Source organism: Bombina bombina, chromosome 6, assembly GCF_027579735.1.
Source record: "Bombina bombina isolate aBomBom1 chromosome 6, aBomBom1.pri, whole genome shotgun sequence".
NCBI lineage: Eukaryota > Metazoa > Chordata > Amphibia > Anura > Bombinatoridae > Bombina > Bombina bombina.
Window position 1 is genome coordinate 906478753 of NC_069504.1, and position 21604 is coordinate 906500356.

A 21604-nucleotide genomic window follows, 5' to 3' on the forward strand; every position below is an offset into this window, starting at 1 on the left:
AGGCAGAGTCCATGGTGGAAAGGATGACATGTCCACTAGGTCTGCATACCAGGTCCTGCGTGGCCACGCAGGCGCTATCAATATCACCGAAGCTCTCTCCTGTCTGATTTTGGCAATCAGACGAGGGAGCAGAGGAAACGGTGGAAACACATAAGCCAGGTTGAAGAACCAAGGCACTGCTAGAGCATCTATCAGTGCCGCTTCTGGCTCCCTGGACCTGGATCCGGAACAAGGAAGCTTGGCATTCTGGCGAGACGCCATGAGATCCAGCTCTGGTTTGCCCCAACGGAGAACCAATTGAGCAAACACCTCCGGATGGAGTTCCCACTCTCCCAGATGAAAAGTCTGACGACTTAGAAAATCTGCCTCCCAGTTCTCTACCCCTGGGATATGGATCGCTGACAGGTGGCAAGAGTGAGTATCTGCACAGCTAATTATCTTGGAGACTTCTGACATTGCTAGGGAACTCCTGGTCCCCCCTTGATGGTTGATGTAAGCCACAGTCGTGATGTTGTCCGACTGAAATCTGATGAACCTCAGTTTTGCTAACTGAGGCCAAGCCAGAAGAGCATTGAATATTGCTCTTAACTCCAGAATATTTATTGGAAGGAGTTTCTCCTCCTGAGTCCATGAGCCCTGAGCCTTCAGGGAGTTCCAGACTGCACCCCAACCTAGAAGGCTGGCGTCTGTTGTTACAACGGTCCAATCTGGCCTGCGAAAGGTCATACCTTTGGACAGATGGATCCGAGATAACCACCAGAGAAGAGAAGCTCTGGTTTCCTGGTCCAGATCTAGTAGAGGGGACAAATCTTTGTAATCCCCATTCCACTGGCTGAGCATGCATAATTGCAGCGGTCTGAGATGCAGGCGCGCAAATGGCACTATGTCCATCGCCGCCACCATTAAGCTGATTACTTCCATGCACTGAGCCACCGTGGGGCACGGAATGGACTGAAGAACACGGCAAGCAATTAGAAGTTTTGATAACCTGGACTCCGTCAGGTAAATTTTCATTTCTATAGAATCTATCAGAGTCCCTAGGAAGGAAACCCTTGTGAGAGGGGATAGAGAACTCTTTTCTTCGTTCACTTTCCACCCATGCGACCTCAGAAATGCCAGGACTATCTCTGTATGAGACTTGGCAATTTGAAAGCTTGACGCCTGTATCAGGATGTCGTCTAGATAGGGAGCCACCGCTATGCCTCATGGCCTTAGAACCGCCAGGAGTGAGCCCAGAACCTTTGTAAAAATTCTTGGGGCTGTAGCCAACCCGAATGGGAGAGCTACAAACTGGTAATGCCTGTCTAGAAAGGCAAACCTCAGGAACCGATGATGCTTTTTGTGAATCAGAATGTGAAGGTAAGCATCCACTGTGGTAATGAACTGACCCTCTTGGATCATGGGTAGGATGGTTCGAATAGTTTCCATCTTGAATGATGGAACTGAGGAATTTGTTTAGGATCTTTAAATCCAAAATTGGTCTGAAGGTTCCCTCTTTTTTGGGAACCACAAACAGATTTGAATAAAATCCCTGTCCTTGCTCCGTCCGCGGAACTGGATGGATCACTCCCATTACAAGGAGGTCTTGCACGCAGCTTAGAAATGCCTCTTTCTTTATCTGGTTTGCAGATAATCTTGAAAGGTGAAATCTCCCTTGTGGGGGAGAAGCTTTGAAGTCCAGAAGATATCCCTGAGATATGATCTCCAATGCCCAGGGATCCTGAACATCTCTTGCCCACGCCTGGGCGAAGAGAGAGAGTCTGCCCCCTACTAGATCAGTTGTCGGATAGGGGGCCGCTCCTTCATGCTGTCTTGGAGGCAGCAGCAGGCTTTCTGGCCTGCTTGCCCTTGTTCCAGGCCTGCTTAGATTGAGCAAAAGTTCCCTCTTGTCTTGAGGTAGAGGGAGTTGATGTTGCACCTGCCTTGAAGTTTTGAAACTGAGGTATGCCCCTTACCTCCAGTAATGTCAGCAATAATTTCCTTCAAACCAGGCCCGAATAAGGTCTGCCCCTTGAAAGGAATGTTGAGTAATTTAGACTTCGAAGTCACATCAGCTGACCAGGATTTAAGCCATAGCGCCCTGCGCGCCTGGATGGCGAATCCAGAATTTTTAGCCGTTAGTTTAGTCAAATGAACAACGGCATCAGAAATAAAAGAGTTAGCTAGCTTAAGTGTTCTAAGCTTGTCAATAATTTCAGTCAATGGAGCTGTATGGATGGCCTCTTCCAGGGCCTCAAACCAGAACGCCGCCGCAGCAGTGACAGGTGCAATGCATGCAAGGGGCTGTAAAATAAAACCTTGTTGAATAAACATTTTCTTAAGGTAACCCTCCAATTTTTTTATCCATTGGATCTGAAAAAGCACAACTGTCCTCGACAGGGATAGTGGTACGCTTTGCTAAAGTAGAAACTGCTCCCTCCACCTTAGGGACTGTGCCATAAGTCCCGTGTAGTGGCATCTATTGGAAACATTTTTTTAAATATAGGAGGTGGGGAAAAGGGCACACCGGGTCTATCCCACTCCTTACTAATGATTTCTGTAAGCCTTTTAGGTATTGGAAAAACATCAGTGCTCGCCGGCACTGCATAGTATTTATCCAGCCTACACAATTTCTCTGGCACTGCAATTGTGTCACAGTTGTTCAGAGCAGCTAATACCTCCCCAAGAAATGTACGGAGGTTCTCAAGCTTAAATTTAAAATTAGAAATCTCAGAACCAGCTCTCCCCGAGTCAGAGGCGTCACCCACAGACTGAAGCTCTCCGTCCTCAGGTTCTGCACATTGTGACGCAGTATCAGACATGGCTCTCACAGCATCTACGCGCTCTGTATCTCGTCTAACCCCAGAGCTATCGCGCTTGCCTCTCAATTCAGGCTATCTGGCTAACACCTTTGACAGGGTATTATTCATGATTGCAGCCATGTCCTGCAAAGTAATCGCTATGGGCATCCCTGATGTACTTGGCGCCATATTAGCGTGCGTCCCTCGAGCAGGAGGCGAAGGGTCCGACACGTGGGGAGAGTTAGTCGGCATAACTTCCCCCTCGACAGACCCCTCTGGTGACAATTATTTTATAGATAAAAACTGATTTTTACTGTTTAAGGTGAAATCAATACATTTAGTACACATTCTCCTATGGGGCTCCACCATGGCTTTTAAACATAATGAACAAGTAGTTTCCTCTGTGTCAGACATGTTTGTACAGACTAGCAATGAGACTAGCAAGCTTGGAAAACACTTTAAACCAAGTTAACAAGCAATATAAAAAACGTTACTGTGCCTTTAAGAGAAACAAATTTTGCAAAATTTGAAATAACAGTGAAAAAAGGCAGTTACACAAACGAAATTTTTACAGTGTATGTAACAAGTTAGCAGAGCATTGCACCCACTTGCAAATGGATGATTAACCCCTTAATACCAAAAACGGAATAATAAATGACAAAAACGTTTTTAAAACACAGTCACAACAACTGCCCCAGTTTACTGTGGTTGTTACCCTCCTCAAACACGACTTTTGAAGCCTTTTGAGCCCTTCAGAGATGTCCTGTATCAAGCAAAAGGAAGCTGAGTGTCTCAGTCTGTAATTTTAGCTGCGTAGAAAAGCGCTAAAATAGGCCCCTCCCACTCATATTACAACAGTGGAAAGCCTCAGAAAAACTGTTTCTATGCAAAATTCAAGCCAGCCATGTGGAGAAAAAACTAGGCCCCAATAAGTTTTGTCACCAAACATATATAAAAACGATTAACATGCCAGCAAACGTTTTATATTACACTTTTAAAAGAGTATGTATCTCTGTTAATAAGCCTGATACCAGTCGCTATTAAATCACTGCATTTAGGCTCAACTTACATTAATCCGGTATCAGCAGCATTTTTCTAGCAAGTTCCATCCCTGGAAATATGTTTACTGAACATACCTTATTGCAGGAAAAACTGCACACCATTCCCTCTCTGAAGTTACCTCACTCCTCAGAATATGTGAGAACAGCAATGGACCTTAGTTACTTCTGCTAAGATCATAGAAATCACAGGCAGATTCTTCTTCTAATGCTGCCTGTGAGAAAACAGTACACTCTGGTACCATTTAAAAATAACAAACTTTTGATTGAAGTTAAAAAACAGAATTTATGTTTACCTGATAAATTTCTTTCTCCAACGGTGTGTCCGGTCCACGGCGTCATCCTTACTTGTGGGATATTCTCTTCCCCAACAGGAAATGGCAAAGAGCCCAGCAAAGCTGGTCACATGATCCCTCCTAGGCTCCGCCTACCCCAGTCATTCGACCGACGTTAAGGAGGAATAATAGCATAGGAGAAACCATATGGTACCGTGGTGACTGTAGTTAAAGAAAATAAATTATCAGACCTGATTAAAAAACCAGGGCGGGCCGTGGACCGGACACACCGTTGGAGAAAGAAATTTATCAGGTAAACATAAATTCTGTTTTCTCCAACATAGGTGTGTCCGGTCCACGGCGTCATCCTTACTTGTGGGAACCAATACCAAAGCTTTAGGACACGGATGAAGGGAGGGAGCAAATCAGGTCACCTAAATGGAAGGCACCACGGCTTGCAAAACCTTTCTCCCAAAAATAGCCTCAGAAGAAGCAAAAGTATCAAACTTGTAAAATTTGGTAAAAGTGTGCAGTGAAGACCAAGTCGCTGCCCTACATATCTGATCAACAGAAGCCTCGTTCTTGAAGGCCCATGTGGAAGCCACAGCCCTAGTGGAATGAGCTGTGATTCTTTCGGGAGGCTGCCGTCCGGCAGTCTCGTAAGCCAATCTGATGATGCTTTTAATCCAAAAGGAGAGAGAGGTAGAAGTTGCTTTTTGACCTCTCCTTTTACCTGAATAAACAACAAACAAGGAAGATGTTTGTCTAAAATCCTTTGTAGCATCTAAATAGAATTTTAGAGCGCGAACAACATCCAAATTGTGCAACAAGCGTTCCTTCTTTGAAACTGGTTTCGGACACAGAGAAGGTACGATAATCTCCTGGTTAATGTTTTTGTTAGAAACAACTTTTGGAAGAAAACCAGGTTTAGTACGTAAAACCACCTTATCTGCATGGAACACCAGATAAGGAGGAGAACACTGCAGAGCAGATAATTCTGAAACTCTTCTAGCAGAAGAAATTGCAACTAAAAACAAAACTTTCCAAGATAATAACTTAATATCAACGGAATGTAAGGGTTCAAACGGAACCCCCTGAAGAACTGAAAGAACTAAATTGAGACTCCAAGGAGGAGTCAAAGGTTTGTAAACAGGCTTGATTCTAACCAGAGCCTGAACAAAGGCTTGAACATCTGGCACAGCTGCCAGTTTTTTGTGAAGTAACACCGACAAGGCAGAAATCTGTCCCTTCAGGGAACTTGCCGATAATCCTTTTTCCAATCCTTCTTGAAGGAAGGATAGAATCCTAGGAATCTTAACCTTGTCCCAAGGGAATCCTTTAGATTCACACCAACAGATATATTTTTTCCAAATTTTGTGGTAAATCTTTCTAGTTACAGGCTTTCTGGCCTGAACAAGAGTATCGATAACAGAATCTGAGAAACCTCGCTTCGATAAAATCAAGCGTTCAATCTCCAAGCAGTCAGCTGGAGTGAAACCAGATTCGGATGTTCGAACGGACCCTGAACAAGAAGGTCTCGTCTCAAAGGTAGCTTCCAAGGTGGAGCCGATGACATATTCACCAGATCTGCATACCAAGTCCTGCGTGGCCACGCAGGAGCTATCAAGATCACCGACGCCCTCTCCTGATTGATCCTGGCTACCAGCCTGGGGATGAGAGGAAACGGCGGGAACACATAAGCTAGTTTGAAGGTCCAAGGTGCTACTAGTGCATCCACTAGAGCCGCCTTGGGATCCCTGGATCTGGACCCGTAGCAAGGAACTTTGAAGTTCTGACGAGAGGCCATCAGATCCATGTCTGGAATGCCCCATAGTTGAGTGACTTGGGCAAAGATTTCCGGATGGAGTTCCCACTCCCCCGGATGCAATGTCTGACGACTCAGAAAATCCGCTTCCCAATTTTCCACTCCCGGGATGTGGATAGCAGACAGGTGGCAGGAGTGAGACTCCGCCCATAGAATAATCTTGGTCACTTCTTCCATCGCTAGGGAACTCCTTGTTCCCCCCTGATGGTTGATGTACGCAACAGTCGTCATGTTGTCTGATTGAAACCGTATGAACTTGGTCCTCGCTAGCTGAGGCCAAGCCTTGAGAGCATTGAATATCGCTCTCAGTTCCAGAATATTTATCGGTAGAAGAGATTCTTCCCGAGACCAAAGACCCTGAGCTTTCAGGGATCCCCAGACCGCGCCCCAGCCCATCAGACTGGCGTCGGTCGTGACAATGACCCACTCTGGTCTGCGGAATGTCATCCCTCGTGACAGGATGTCCAGGGACAGCCACCAACGGAGTGAGTCTCTGGTCCTCTGATTTACTTGTATCTTTGGAGACAAGTCTGTATAGTCCCCATTCCACTGACTGAGCATGCACAGTTGTAATGGTCTTAGATGAATGCGCGCAAAAGGAACTATGTCCATTGCCGCTACCATCAACCCGATCACTTCCATGCACTGAGCTACGGAAGGAAGAGGAACGGAATGAAGAATTCGACAAGAGTCCAGAAGTTTTGTCTTTCTGGCCTCTGTTAGAAAAATCCTCATTTCTGAGGAGTCTATAATTGTTCCCAAGAAGGGAACCCTTGTTGACGGGGATAGAGAACTCTTTTCCACGTTCACTTTCCAGCCGTGAGATCTGAGAAAGGCCAGGACAATGTCCGTGTGAGCCTTTGCTCGAGGGAGGGACGACGCTTGAATCAGAATGTCGTCCAGGTAAGGTACTACTGCAATGCCCCTTGGTCTTAGCACCGCTAGAAGGGACCCTAGTACCTTTGTGAAAATCCTTGGAGCAGTGGCTAATCCGAAAGGAAGCGCCACGAACTGGTAATGTTTGTCCAGGAATGCAAACCTTAGGAACCGATGATGTTCCTTGTGGATAGGAATATGTAGATACGCATCCTTTAAATCCACCGTGGTCATGAATTGACCTTCCTGGATGGAAGGAAGGATAGTTCGAATGGTTTCCATCTTGAACGATGGGACCTTGAGAAATTTGTTTAAGATCTTGAGATCTAGGATTGGTCTGAACGTTCCCTCTTTTTTGGGAACTATGAACAGATTGGAGTAGAACCCCATCCCTTGTTCTCTCAATGGAACAGGATGAATCACTCCCATTTTTAACAGGTCTTCTACACAATGTAAGAACGCCTGTCTTTTTATGTGGTCTGAAGACAACTGAGACCTGTGGAACCTCCCCCTTGGGGGAAGTCCCTTGAATTCCAGAAGATAACCCTGGGAGACTATTTCTAGCGCCCAAGGATCCAGAACATCTCTTGCCCAAGCCTGAGCGAAGAGAGAGAGTCTGCCCCCCACCAGATCCGGTCCCGGATCGGGGGCCAATATTTCATGCTGTCTTGGTAGCAGTGGCAGGTTTCTTGGCCTGCTTTCCCTTGTTCCAGCCTTGCATTGGTCTCCAAGCTGGCTTGGCCTGAGAAGTATTACCCTCTTGCTTAGAGGACGTAGCACCTTGGGCTGGTCCGTTTTTACGAAAGGGACGAAAATTAGGTCTATTTTTTGCCTTGAAAGGCCGATCCTGAGGAAGGGCATGGCCCTTACCCCCAGTGATATCAGAGATAATCTCTTTCAAGTCAGGACCAAACAGCGTTTTCCCCTTGAAAGGAATGTTTAGTAGCTTGTTCTTGGAAGACGCATCAGCCGACCAAGATTTCAACCAAAGCGCTCTGCGCGCCACAATAGCAAACCCAGAATTCTTAGCCGCTAACTTAGCCAATTGCAAAGAGGCGTCTAGAGTGAAAGAATTAGCCAATTTGAGAGCATTGACTCTGTCCATAATCTCCTCATAAGGAGGAGAGTCACTATCGAGCACCTTAATCAGTTCATCAAACCAGAAATATGCGGCTGTAGTGACAGGGACAATGCATGAAATGGGTTGTAGAAGGTAACCCTGCTGAACAAACATCTTTTTAAGCAAACCTTCTAATTTTTTATCCATAGGATCTTTGAAAGCACAACTATCCTCTATGGGAATAGTGGTGCGTTTGTTTAAAGTAGAAACCGCTCCCTCGACCTTGGGGACTGACTGCCATAAGTCCTTTCTGGGGTCGACCATAGGAAACAATTTTTTAAATATGGGGGGAGGGACGAAAGGAATACCGGGCCTTTCCCATTCTTTATTAACAATGTCCGCCACCCGCTTGGGTATAGGAAAAGCTTCTGGGAGCCCCGGCACCTCTAGGAACTTGTCCATTTTACATAGTTTCTCTGGGATGACCAAATTTTCACAATCATCCAGAGTGGATAATACCTCCTTAAGCAAAATGCGGAGATGTTCCAATTTAAATTTAAAAGTAATCACATCAGATTCAGCCTGCTGAGAAATGTTCCCTAAATCAGTAATTTCTCCCTCAGACAAAACCTCCCTGGCCCCCTCAGATTGGGTTAGGGGCCCTTCAGAGATATTAATATCAGCGTCGTCATGCTCTTCAGTAACTAAAACAGAGCATCCACGCTTACGCTGACAAGGGTTCATTTTGGCTAAAATGTTTTTGACAGAATTATCCATTACAGCCGTTAATTGTTGCATAGTAAGGAGTATTGGCGCGCTAGATGTACTAGGGGCCTCCTGAGTGGGCAAGACTCGTGTAGACGAAGGAGGGAATGATGCAGTACCATGCTTACTCCCCTCACTTGAGGAATCATCTTGGGCATCATTGTCATTATCACATAAATCACATTTATTTAAATGAATAGGAATTCTGGCTTCCCCACATTCAGAACACAGTCTATCTGGTAGTTCAGACATGTTAAACAGGCATAAACTTGATAAGAAGGTACAAAAAACGTTTTGAAATAAAACCGTTACTGTCACTTTAAATTTTAAACAGAACACACTTTATTACTGCAATTGCGAAAAAACATGAAGGAATTGTTCAAAATTCACCAAACTTTCACCACAGTGTCTTAAAGCCTTGAAAATATTGCACACCAATTTTGGAAGCTTTAACCCTTAAAATAACGGAACCGGAGCCGTTTTAAGCTTTAACCCCTTTACAGTCCCTGGTATCTGCTTTGCTGAGACCCAACCAAACCCAAAGGGGAATACGATACCAAATGACGCCTTCAGAAGTCTTTTATAAGTATCAGAGCTCCTCTCACATGCGACTGCATGCCATGCCTCTCAAAAACAAGTGCGCAACACCGGCGCGAAAATGAGACTCTGCCTATGCTTTGGGAAAGCCCCTAAAGAATAAGGTGTCTAAAACAGTGCCTGCCGATATTATTATATCAAAATACCCAGAATAAATGATTCCTCAAGGCTAAATAAGTGTTAATATCAATCGATTTAGCCCAAAAAAGGTCTACAGTCTAAATAAGCCCTTGTGAAGCCCTTATTTACAATCGTAATAAACATGGCTTACCGGATCCCATAGGGAAAATGACAGCTTCCAGCATTACATCGTCTTGTTAGAATGTGTCATACCTCAAGCAGCAAAGGACTGCAAACTGTTCCCCCAACTGAAGTTAATTGCTCTCAACAGTCCTGTGTGGAACAGCCATGGATTTTAGTTACGGTTGCTAAAATCATTTTCCTCATACAAACAGAATTCTTCATCTCTTTTCTGTTTCTGAGTAAATAGTACGTACCAGCACTATTTGAAAATAACAAACTCTTGATTGAATAATGAAAAACTACAGTTAAACACTAAAAAACTCTAAGCCATCTCCGTGGAGATGTTGCCTGTACAACGGCAAAGAGAATGACTGGGGTAGGCGGAGCCTAGGAGGGATCATGTGACCAGCTTTGCTGGGCTCTTTGCCATTTCCTGTTGGGGAAGAGAATATCCCACAAGTAAGGATGACGCCGTGGACCGGACACACCTATGTTGGAGAAACTAACTAGAATACACCACACTCCTCTTACTACATCCATCTTTGTTGAGAGTTGCAAGAGAATGACTGGATATGACAGTGAGGGGAGGAGCTATATAGCAGCTCTGCTGTGGGTGTTCCTCTTGCAACGTCCTGTTGGGGAGGAGAATATCCCACAAGTAATGGATGATCCGTGGACTGGATACACTTAACAAGAGAAACACTGATTTTCTACTTGAATCAATAATTGTGATACAGAATATATTTGTGCAAAACACAGCAACTTGTTTTGTGTGTGTGTTTTTTAACCTGGTTTAAGTAATAACTATGGGCTGTGAAGAATCTTATGATCTACTGGTAGCTCTCAGTCTAACTTTTGGGCTGAGCTTTACAAACTGTGAATAGTGGGAGTGTGCAGAATTGGTTCTAGTAATTGCCCTATGCAAGGTTAAAGTTTACTAGTGCACTAGTTAGACTTATGATGAATATAAAGTTACACCAAAATACGTATATATAGACGTATCATGGTGAGCTGCATTAAAAAAGTACAGTCTAGTCAAAAATAAACTTTCATGATTCAGATAGGGCATGTCATTTTCAACAACTTTCCAATTTACTTTTATCATCAAATTTGATTTGTTATTTTGGTATTCTTAGCTGAAAGCTAAACCTAGGTAGGCTCTTATTTTAATTCGTAAGCCCTTGAAAGTCACCTCTTATCTGAATGCATTTGACAGTTTTTTTATGGCTAGAGTGTTAGTTCATGTGTGCCATATAGATAACATTGTGCTCATGGAGTTATTTATGAGAGGGCACTGATTGGCTAAAATACAAGTCTGTCAAAAGAACTGAGATAAGGGGGCAGTCTGCAGAAGCTTAGATACAATAAAATCACAGAGGTAAAAAGTATATTAATATACCAGTGTTGGTTATACAAAACCGGGGAATGGGTAGTAAAGGGATTATCTATCGTTTTAAAAAACAAAAATTCTGGACTAGACTGTCCCTTTTTAATATAGATATTCAAATATTTGTTTTATGTTAAACAGAAATAAAATAGAAGTGTTTCCATATAAATGCTCAGCGATATTGAAAGAGCACTATCAGTAAGAGTCCATAATCTTGGCTTAGTTATGATACCACCCACTTGCACTACCATGCATATAGGGGAAAGACTGTCTACATCATTTCAGGCAGTAATATTTCTTAACAATTTGTGAGATTTTAAAGATGCAGCAAGAAAGAAAAGGAGGCTTTAAAAAAAAAAAAAAAATGTGGGGGAGAAGTTTCAGTTCTAGATACTATCATTAAAAAGGATATGAAACCAACATTTTTTTCTTTCACGATTCAGATAGAGTATGCAATTTTAAGCAACTTTCTAATTTACTCCGGTTATCAATTTTTCTTGTATCTTTATTTAAAAAAGCAGGAATGTAAGCTTAGGAGCCGGCCCATTTTTGGTTCACCAACTGGATAGCACTTGCCGATTGGTGGTTAAATGTAATTGACTGTGCATTTAGGGAACAGTTTGCTCACATGCTGTATGTGGGAGTCCGTTGTAGTGACTCTGGTAAATAATTATCCCATTCGTTCTAGAAGGATGCTCCAATGCACAGTGTCAGTAATTTGATAAAGGTAGGTTTGCAGGATATTCTGTCAGTATAATTACTCACCTTTGAAATGCAGGACATTTTCAGATATGCTGATTTCTTGGTTCTGTAGAAAGAAAAACACGTTAGAAGTCATAACTATGCAGCAACAACAACATACTAAACAAAAACCATTAAAATTACTTAGATTATCAAAATTTCTACTCTCTCTTTTTATCCTTTGTGGAAACTTAGGAGCCTTTAAATGAGAGTATATTTAGATATACTCAGAGCATGCATGTCTTTAAAACTATACACATTACAAACACAGCCCCCCTGAGCATACTCTAATGAAAAAGAGCAAAGTTTTAACAAAGAATAACAAGAGAAAAAAGTTTAAAATGGATCATAGAATAATTCAGTTTTTTTTTAAAGAGATACTAAACCCAAATTTTCTCTTTCATGATTCAGATAGAGCATGCCATTTTAAGCAACTTTCTAATTTACTCCTTTCTAACTTTTTTCGTTCTCTTGCTATTTTTATTTGAAAAAAGGAGGAATCTAAGCTAAAGAGCCGGACCATTTTTAATTCAGCACCCTGGATAGCGCTTGCTGATTGGTGGCTACATCTAAAGCTTACATTCTTGCTTTTGAAATAAAGATAGCAAGAGAACAAAGAAAATTGATAATACCCAGGTGCTGAACTATAGATGGGCCGGCTCGTAAGCTTACATTCCTGCTTTTTCAAATAAAGATACCAAGAGAACGAAGAAAAAATGACAAGCAATGCAGCCATATGGCCACATAAGTAGGTGTGAGCTGTCAATGGCATTGTATTGTCAGTTTTTCTTATGGCTCTCCTTTTGCTCTTTGGGGAGACTCTGAATAGGTGGATTGGAGAAAGCTCCATGCTGGGGACATTGTTTCCAGTTCCTCCTGGGGCTGTAAGTCCTGAGGCCTCTTATTATAAAAGCAGAGAGGGGTTCTCTGTACTCTGGCAGAACCATCTGCTCTGCAATACAACCTATTCCCTCCTCCCTAACTCAACCAATGGGTTTTTACTCATTATCCTCCTTGTGCACTGTTACTTTTGACACTGACTACTTCCTTCTTCTGGTCTTTGTGATGCAACTCTACAGTGGTTCAAAATTTCTCTCATATGCTACTTTGTGCATTCCTGGTACTACTGTACCATAGATACAAAGTATTTGGACTTTTCATCTGGAAAATAATCTAGTTTGTTGTTGGGTACAACTATTTAAGTACTTATACTCCAAGTCCACTAAGCAGCATCCCTTAAAAAACTAAATTAGATTGTTTAAATTCTATCACCACATCTACGTGGATGATACACATCTTTCTCCTATGCTCTATTATAGGTCTGTCTTCAACACTATCTGAAATCTATCATTGATTAGTCCAGAACAATACTAGCTTTCCAAATCTGATGACTTAGTTCCAATCTCAAACCCAAAATATTTTCCTTTGCTTACCAAATGGTCTATAATTTTGCAGCACATATACAAATTCAATCTGACCCAGTAGGCCTCTCCTCTGTTGTATATTTCCTGAAGAAATCCTTGCATTACTATGTTTGACTACTCAACAGTTTAGTAGAAATGAATGCATCTATTCAGAAATGTCTACCATCTGATAAACATCTGGCACACTTATTTTGACGTTTGGATGGACATTATGCATTCATTGCAACACTGAACAACATTATGCATTACAAATATACAAAAATAAATCACAGAAATATTCCACACACATATATATCCGCTTCTCAACTGCTAATCAGCTGTCTATCTGGATTGGCAAAAGAGCATAACAACTTTGACTATGTGCTTAACCATTTTCAGGGGTTATAAAAAAAAAAAAAAAAAATAGTAAAGAAAAATATATGTTTAAAAAAAAAAAATGCCCTAAGTAAACAGAATTAGCATTTTACAAGACTTCTGATGTTATCAAACTAAATATTTATTAACGGCCAGGTTACAAGTGGAGCGATATTCACCAAAATACAATAAAAATTATAGCAAACTAAGTACTGGCAGACAGCTACCAGTACATAAGATAGCAGAAATCAGTTGGGGGGGGGGGGGGGAATCCTACACTGCAGAAAATAGAGAAGAAAAAAAAGCCTTATATTTTCATACTGGCAGACTTTCTGCCAGTACTTAAGATGGGGGTGAACATTGGGGGAGGGAAGATGGGGGTGAACATTGGGGGAGGGAAGAGAGCTATTTGAGAGGGATCAGGTAGGGATCAGGGATGGGAAGTGTCAGATGGGATGGTAATCTACACTAAAGCTAAAATTAACCTTACAGCTACCCGATTAAACCCTTCACTGCTGGGAATGATAGAAATGTGGTGCGCAGTTGCAATTTGCGGCCTTCTAATTACCAAAAAGCAATGGCAAAGCCATATATGTCTGCTATTTCTGAACAAAGGGGATACCAATGAAGCTTTTACAACCATTTGTGCTATGATTGCACAAGCTGTTTGTAAGCAATTTCAGTGAGAAACGTAAAGTTTGTGAAAAAGTTAACAATTTTTTTTATTTTTTTTTATTTGATCGCATTTGGCGGTGAAATTGTGGCATAAAATATACCAAAATGGGCCTAGATCAAACAAACAAATATCAAGTTTTGCTAGGTAAATATATAAAAAAGGCTCTATTTCTGTTTAAATGTAGTGATGGCAAAAATGCTTAAAATGCTCTGGTCTTTTGGGGAAGTTTTAGCCTAGATATGAAATTCATATGAGAAAAATATATTTGAAGTATATTCCCATAGATATTTTACATTTTTTAGTACACCGGGGTGACTAGGAAATCATTCAGAAATGACTTCCTGTTTTACAGGGGTATGAATATGAGGTAATACATAGGTTAAATTCCCTTAGTCGTCATTTATCACAATGGGCAAGACCCAAGAATATAGCTGTGATGTGCGACAAAAGGTTGTGAGCTTCACAAAATGGGAAGTGGATATAAGAAAATAGCAAAAACATTGAAAATGCCCATTTCCATCATCAGGGCAATAATTAAGAAGTTTCAGCAAACTGGAAATGTTATAAATCAACCTGGAAGAGGACACGTCTATATAGTCTCAACGCAGTGTGGAGAGGATGGTTCGAGTAGCCAAAATATCTCCAAGGATCACAGCTGGAGAAATGCATAAGTTACTTGTGTCTTGGGTTCAGAAAGTCTCCAAAACTACAATCCTCTACTCTCATCCAAAAACAAACTCAAGCATCTTCAGATATGGCATTTTCAGCGTTAACAGCACAGCAGCCATTACAAGTCTTGTCGGTATAGCTGTACCGCAAGCCTTTTAGCCTGTAACGCAAAGTCAGTACCACACTCGTAAAAATTACGTTTTTTAATGGGATTCCCATAGCGCTGGTATTACGAGTTTTGCGGTGAGGCTAAAAAGCGAGCGTTACACTCTAAAACTACAAGATCCGTAATGACATCTAAAGTCAGTAGTTATGAGTTTTACGCTACAAAGCTGTAACATAAAACTCATAACTAAACTGCTATAAAAGTACACTAAACACCCATAAACTACCTCTTAAACCCTAAACCGAGGTCCTCCCGCACCGCAAATACTATATTAAGCTTATTAAACCCTAATCTGCCGCTCCCGACATCGCCGCCACAAAAAATGTTTTATTAACCCCTATTCCGCCACTCCCCGACATCGTCACCACTATAATAAACCTATTAACCCCTAAACCGCCGCCCTCCCGCATCGCAAACACTATTTAAATATAATTACCCCTAATCTGCCATCCACCAACATCGCCCCACTATACTAAAGTTATTAAGCTCTACACCGCCGCCACTATAATAAACCTATTAACCCCTAAACTGAAAGCCCCCCACAACGAAATATACTAAAGTAAACTATTGACCCCTAAACCGAAAGCCCCCCACATCGCAATAAATTTAAACTAATAACCCCTAAACCTAACGCCCCCCCCCTAACTTTATATTAAAATTACAATTTCCCTATCTTAAAATTAAAACTTACCTGTCAAATTAAAAAAACTAAGTTTAAACTAACAATTAAAGTGAATGTAAATTTTGATGAATCAGTGCTCGGTTTTTAATAATCCTATTAAAAACATGGGCACTTTCATTCATCGAACTTTAAATTACACTGCTTTTTAAAAAATACTTCCCTTTTCTTTCTTCAAGCCGCTCCAGCGCTTCCTCCACCCATCGCAAGCCTCTGCCGACATCATAAATGACGATTCCGGCCTTCCACCAATCACGGCTTCAGGATGGACCCTCTCTGTGCCGCTGGGATCAAGATAGAAGACTTCTCGCTGCTTGGATGAGGATCGTTCAAGTGGGACTTCAAAAACTGTAAGTGGATCGTCAAGGGTTAGCGTTAGGTTTTTTTTAAGGATTTTTGGGGTTGGTATTATTCTTAGATTAGGGTTTGGGCAGCAAAAGAGCTAAATGCCCTTTTAAGGGAAATGGGTATCTTAGGTTTTTATTTTGTGGGGTGGGGGTGTAATGTTAGTGGGTATTCGTATTTTTATTTTTTTTTCAGAAAAAGAGCTGATATCTTTAGGTCAATGCCCTACAAAAGGCCCTTGGTAGTTTATTCTAGATTAGGCTTTTTATTTTCAGGTGTTTTTTTTTTTTTTAAAGGGTATTAGAATAGGAATATATATATATTTTTTTTATTATTTCGTTTGGTTTTTATGTAATGGAAGTTTTTTTATTTTTTGTAATTTTAGGTTTTAGTGTAAGGTAGCTTAGGTTTTATTTCACAGGTAAATTTGTATTTATTTTAACTAGGTAGTTAGTAAATAGTTAATAACTATTTACTAACTAGTCTACCTAGTTAAAATAAATACAAACTTACCTGTGAAATAAAAATAAAACCTTAGCTAGCTACAATATAACTATTAGTTATATTGTAGCTAGCTTAGGTTTTATTTTACAGGTAAGTATTTAGTTTTAAATAGGAATTATTTAGTTAATAATTGTAAGTATAATTTAGCTCTATTTTAATTATATTAAAGTTAGGGGGTGTTAGGGTTAATAGTTTAATTTAGGTTGTTGCAATGTGGGGGGCTGGCGGTTTAGGGGTTAATAGGTTTATTTAGTGATGTGGGAGGCCAGAGGTTTAGGGGTTAATAACTTATTTAGTTGCGGCAATGTCGGGGAGAGGCGGAATAGGGGTTAATAACTTTAGTATAGTGGCGGCGATATTAGGAGCGGCAGATTAGGGGTTAATAACTGTAGGCAGGTGTTGGCAATGTCGGGGGCAGCAGATTAGGAGCTTTTCTTTCCTCTATTGCAGGTGTTAGACTTTTTTCTGACCCGCTCTGAGTGCTCAAAACTCGTAATCTAGGCGACAGGTAGCCATATGGAAAAGTACCTCATGCCCATGGTTAAATATGGTGGTGGCTCCTTAATGTTTTGGAGGCCGTTTTTCTGCCAGAGGACCTGGACATTTTGTTAGGATACATGGCATCATGGACTCTATGAAATATCAACAGATATTAAATGAACACCCGATTGCCTCTGCCAGAAAGCATTAAATGGGCTGTGGTTGGATCTTCCAGCAGGACAATGATCCAAAACATACATAAAAAACAACACAAAAAGGTTTACTGACCACAAAATCAAGGTCCTGCCAAGGCCATCCCAGTCCCCTGACTTTAACCCCATAGAAAACCTGTGGGGTGAACTGAAGAGGAGAGTCGACCAGCGTTAACCTATAAATTTGGAGGATATGAAGAGATTCTGTATGGAGGAATGGTCTCAGATCCCTTGCTATGTATTCTCCAACCTCAACAGGCATTATAGGAGAAGACTCAGATGTTATCTTGGAAAAGGGAGGTTGCACAAAGTATTGACTGCCACACATAGATTTTTTTTTTTTTTTAAATAAAAATGTGTTGTGTTTGCGATTGTTTGATATCTATGAGAGCAGAGTATATTTTTTAACAAAAAATCAAAACAATAAAGACAATTTTCCACAGCCTTCTTTGCTCATATTTGCCAATATTAGTGGAGGACACTGTATAAGAATATCTATTTATAAATACATGGAATATACTCTAATATGTGCAGAACATTGGAATGAAATTTTAACAGTAAATACACAGTATAACAACTTATTAAATGACTATTGCATACATATGTTTTCATCTACTTAACTGCAAGGGGCTCCAATGCACATATATTTTTACATATGTATTTGTGTAAAATATACACACACCGGCCACTTTATTTGTTACACCTGTTGAATTGCTTGGTAACGCAAATTGCTAATCAGCCAATCACATTGCAGCAACTCAATGCATTTAGGTATCTAGACTTGGTGAAGACGACTTGCTGAAGTTTAAACAAAAGTATCAGAATGGGGAAGAAAGGGGATTTAAGTGACTTTGAACGTGGCATGGTTGCTGGTGCCAGACGGGCTGGTCTGAGTATTTAATAAACTGCTGATCTACTGGGATTTTCACGCACAATTATCTCCAGGGTTTACAGAGAATGGTCTGAAAAAGAGAAAATATCAAGTGAGCGGCAGGGGGTTGTGTGGACTACAATGCCTTGGTGATGTCAGAGGAGAATGGGTAGACTGGTTTGAGATGATAGAAAGGCAACAGTAACTAAAATAACCACTTGTTACAACAAAGGTATGCCGAATACCATCTCCAATTCACAGCACATAGAACCTTGAAGCAGAAGACCACACCGGGTGCCACTCCTGTCAGCTAAGAACAGTTAACTGAGGCTACAATTCGCACAGGCTCACCAAAATCGGACAATAGAAGAACAGAAAAACGTTGCCTGGTCTGATGAGTCTCGATTTCAGCTGCGACATTCAGATGGTAGGGTCAGAATTTGACGTAAACAACATGAAAGCATGGATCCATCCTGCCTTGTATCAATGGTTCAGGGTGGTGGTGTAATGGTGTGGGGAATATTTTATTGGCACAATTTGGGCCCCTTAGTACCAATTGAGCATTGTTTAAATGCCATGACCTACCTGACTATTGTTTCTGACTATCCCTTTATGACTACAGTGTACCCATCTTCTGATGGTAACTTCCAGCAGGATAATTCACATAGCCCAAATCATCTCAAACTGGTTTCTTGAACACTCCAATGGCTTCCACAGTCAACAGATCTAAATCCAATAGAGTACCTTTGGGATGTGGTGAAACTGGAGATTTGCATCATGGATGTGCGGACCACAAATCTGCAGCAACTGCGTTATGCTATCATGTCAACTGTGTGATGCTATCATGTCAATATGGACCAAAATCTCTGAGGAATGTTTCCAACACTTTGTTGAATCTATGCCACAAAGAATTAAGGCAGTTCTGAAGGCAAAAGCGGGGTCTAACCCAGTACTAGCAAGGTGTACCTAATAAAGTGGCCGGTGAGTGTATATACACATATAGACAGACACATATTTGTATATGTATCTATCTCTATGTTAAAAAAAAATAAAAATAAAAAAAAGACTGCAAATGGCTTTAACACCTTAGGCCTTATATCTTTGAGCCCTTATAACTTTTTTTGTGGAATTTTTTTTTTACTAGTCTAATGAGTAACTGTACTTTTTTTTTTTTTTTTTTAAAAGTTTTTATTCCTTTTAAACAATATATAACAATAATTGGGGACTCGTAGGGCCCCTGCACATTATAATACACATCATATAAATAAGCACTTAAGTATGAAGCATACATCTGATACAATCAAGGTTCAGAGCTAGAAGTCGATACATTTCCGAGTAGTTATCAAGGGGGAGTGGGAGGGGTGGCATATCTATAGGGGGGGGGGGGGGGGGGAGTCCCTACCGGGGATCGTCTGAGGAAGTCGCAGCGTGGTTTCTTAGACACTAACCTGGGGTAGCCATGCAGTATCGTGTATGTCTGTCCAGTCAGCCCAAACCATTTCAAAAAGGTCGATTCTGTCCAAACTATAGTATATGTCTTTTTCCATAGCGTGTAAGTAAGCCATTGTTTTGAGAATATCAGGCCATCTAGGGGGAGATGCTTTCTTCCATCGTCTGGGAATATTAGTTTTAACTGATGACAGGAGATAAACACAGAAAATCTGCTGATGTTTGGGGAGGACGTGCAAGTTTAGGTGTAGAAGTGCCGTGGCAGGGCTTTTGGGCAGCTGGATCCTGAGAGCAGACAAAGTGCGGAAACATGTATTCCACAGAGGAGTCAGCCTAGGGCATTCCCACCATATGCGGAGCATGTCGCCATGGGAACCGCAGTCCCTCCAACATTGTGGAGAAGATGTCGGAAACATCTTGGACAGCCGCGCGGGGACCAGATACCATTGAGAAATGATTTTATAATGGGTTTCGAACATTGTTACACAATGCAATGATTTTTTAGTTAAGGTGAGGGACCCCTGCCAAGCGTTTGCAGAGATTCGAGTGTGAAGAATAGTGTCCCACTTATGCAAGTGTGGGGCCAGGTCTGGGGATACGGAACCCTCAAGCAGACTATAATGCCCCGAGAGAGGCTTGTGGAGTCTGCGTCCTCCTTTCCACACAGACTCCCATGGGGTAAGCTGACGTGGGGCGGCGGGGAAAAATACCCAGCTAGAGAGGAAACTCTTAATCCTAGTGAGTTTGAAGTGGAGGTAGGACGGAATGTCATCCCGAGGTCTGTCCGTAGTCAGCGAGATATATCCATCCCCGCTGGACCCTGACCAAAAGTCTGAAACTTGGTTTACCCCTATCCGAGCCCACGTGTTGGGATGTGTTTCTGCGAGGCCTGTGAAAAGACCTGGGACAGAAGTGATCGGGGAGGGGTGCGGCGCAATCAATTTACGGTGCTGAATCTTATCCCAGATTGCCAGACACTCCAGGACTACAAAGTTATGAATATTCAGGGTTCTACGACTATGGACCGGGGTCCAAATTAGATCCTTTAGGTAAATATCAAAGGGTAGTGAAGCTTGTTCAATGTCTCTCCACCTGTCTCGTGAGTGAAGCACTCCCCATTGGGAGATATGCGTGAGCATGGCTCCCTCGTAGTACTTTGCTATGGATGGGGAAGCCAGGCACCCCAACTGGACTGGAAACTGTAGGGTTTTATGGGCTATTCTGGGAGTTTTGTTCTGCCAAATAAATTTTGTGCACTCACTTTGAAATTGTAGTAAAAGGTGAGTGGGTATTCTGACCGGAAGACATCTAAACAGATAGGTGAGCCGAGGGAGGAACGACATTTTAAGGGAAGCTATACGACCCATCCAAGAAATGTTCTTGTGGTCCCAAACATTTTTTAACGCACGCAAATCCGCCAGCAGGGATAGATAATTATCCTTGACCATCTGTTTCAAGTCATTAGAGATTTTGACTCCAAGATGGGTAATCCATTTGCTAGACCATTTGAAGTCAAACTGCTTTTGAGGACCGTGACATAGTTTTGGGGGAAACCCCACCAGTAGATTTCTGTTTTGGGGGCATTGAGCTTATAGAAGGAAAGAGAGCCAAAGGCCTCAAGTATTTCCAGGAGTCTAGGAATTGTGCGAAGTGGGTCTGCAGAAAACACCGTAACATCGTCTGCAAACAGGGCGATGTTGTGTTTGGATCCAGAAAGTGTAATTCCCACTAAACCCTTATCGGTGCGTATCGTTTCAACGAGTGGCTCAATTGCCAGAGCAAACAGGAGCGGGGAGAGTGAACAACCCTGCCTCGTACCGTTAAAGATGGGGAATGGGGTTGAATAGAACCCTAACCCCCTGACCACTGCTGTGGGACTGGAATATAGAGCTTGAATCGCGAGGCATATGTCAGAGGGAAATTTGAAGGCATTAAGAGTCTCCCAGAGGTAACTCCATCTGACTCTGTCAAAAGCCTTCTCGGCATCCAGAGAGATAACCGAGAAGGGCTTGTTCATTCTTGTTGATTCGCAAACAATGTTGATAAGGCGCCTAGTATTATCCGGGCCTTCTCGATTGTGTATAAACTCTACTTGGTCTGGGTTGACTAGGGTAGGCAGGAGTTTGCATATTCGGTTGGCCAGAAGCTTGGAGTAGATTTTAATGTCC

General features: G+C 41.9%; 1 protein-coding gene across 1 annotated transcript in view; it reads right to left on the reverse strand.

The window, feature by feature from the left end:
• The window catches only part of HACD3 (3-hydroxyacyl-CoA dehydratase 3), a 134270-nt gene that overhangs the window by 93737 nt on the left and 18929 nt on the right, over window positions 1-21604 (reverse strand). Inside the window, exon 2 of the mRNA XM_053719579.1 lies at window positions 11632-11674. Coding sequence (XP_053575554.1) covers window positions 11632-11674 — 43 coding nt within the window. The remainder of the gene's footprint in view (window positions 1-11631; window positions 11675-21604) is intronic.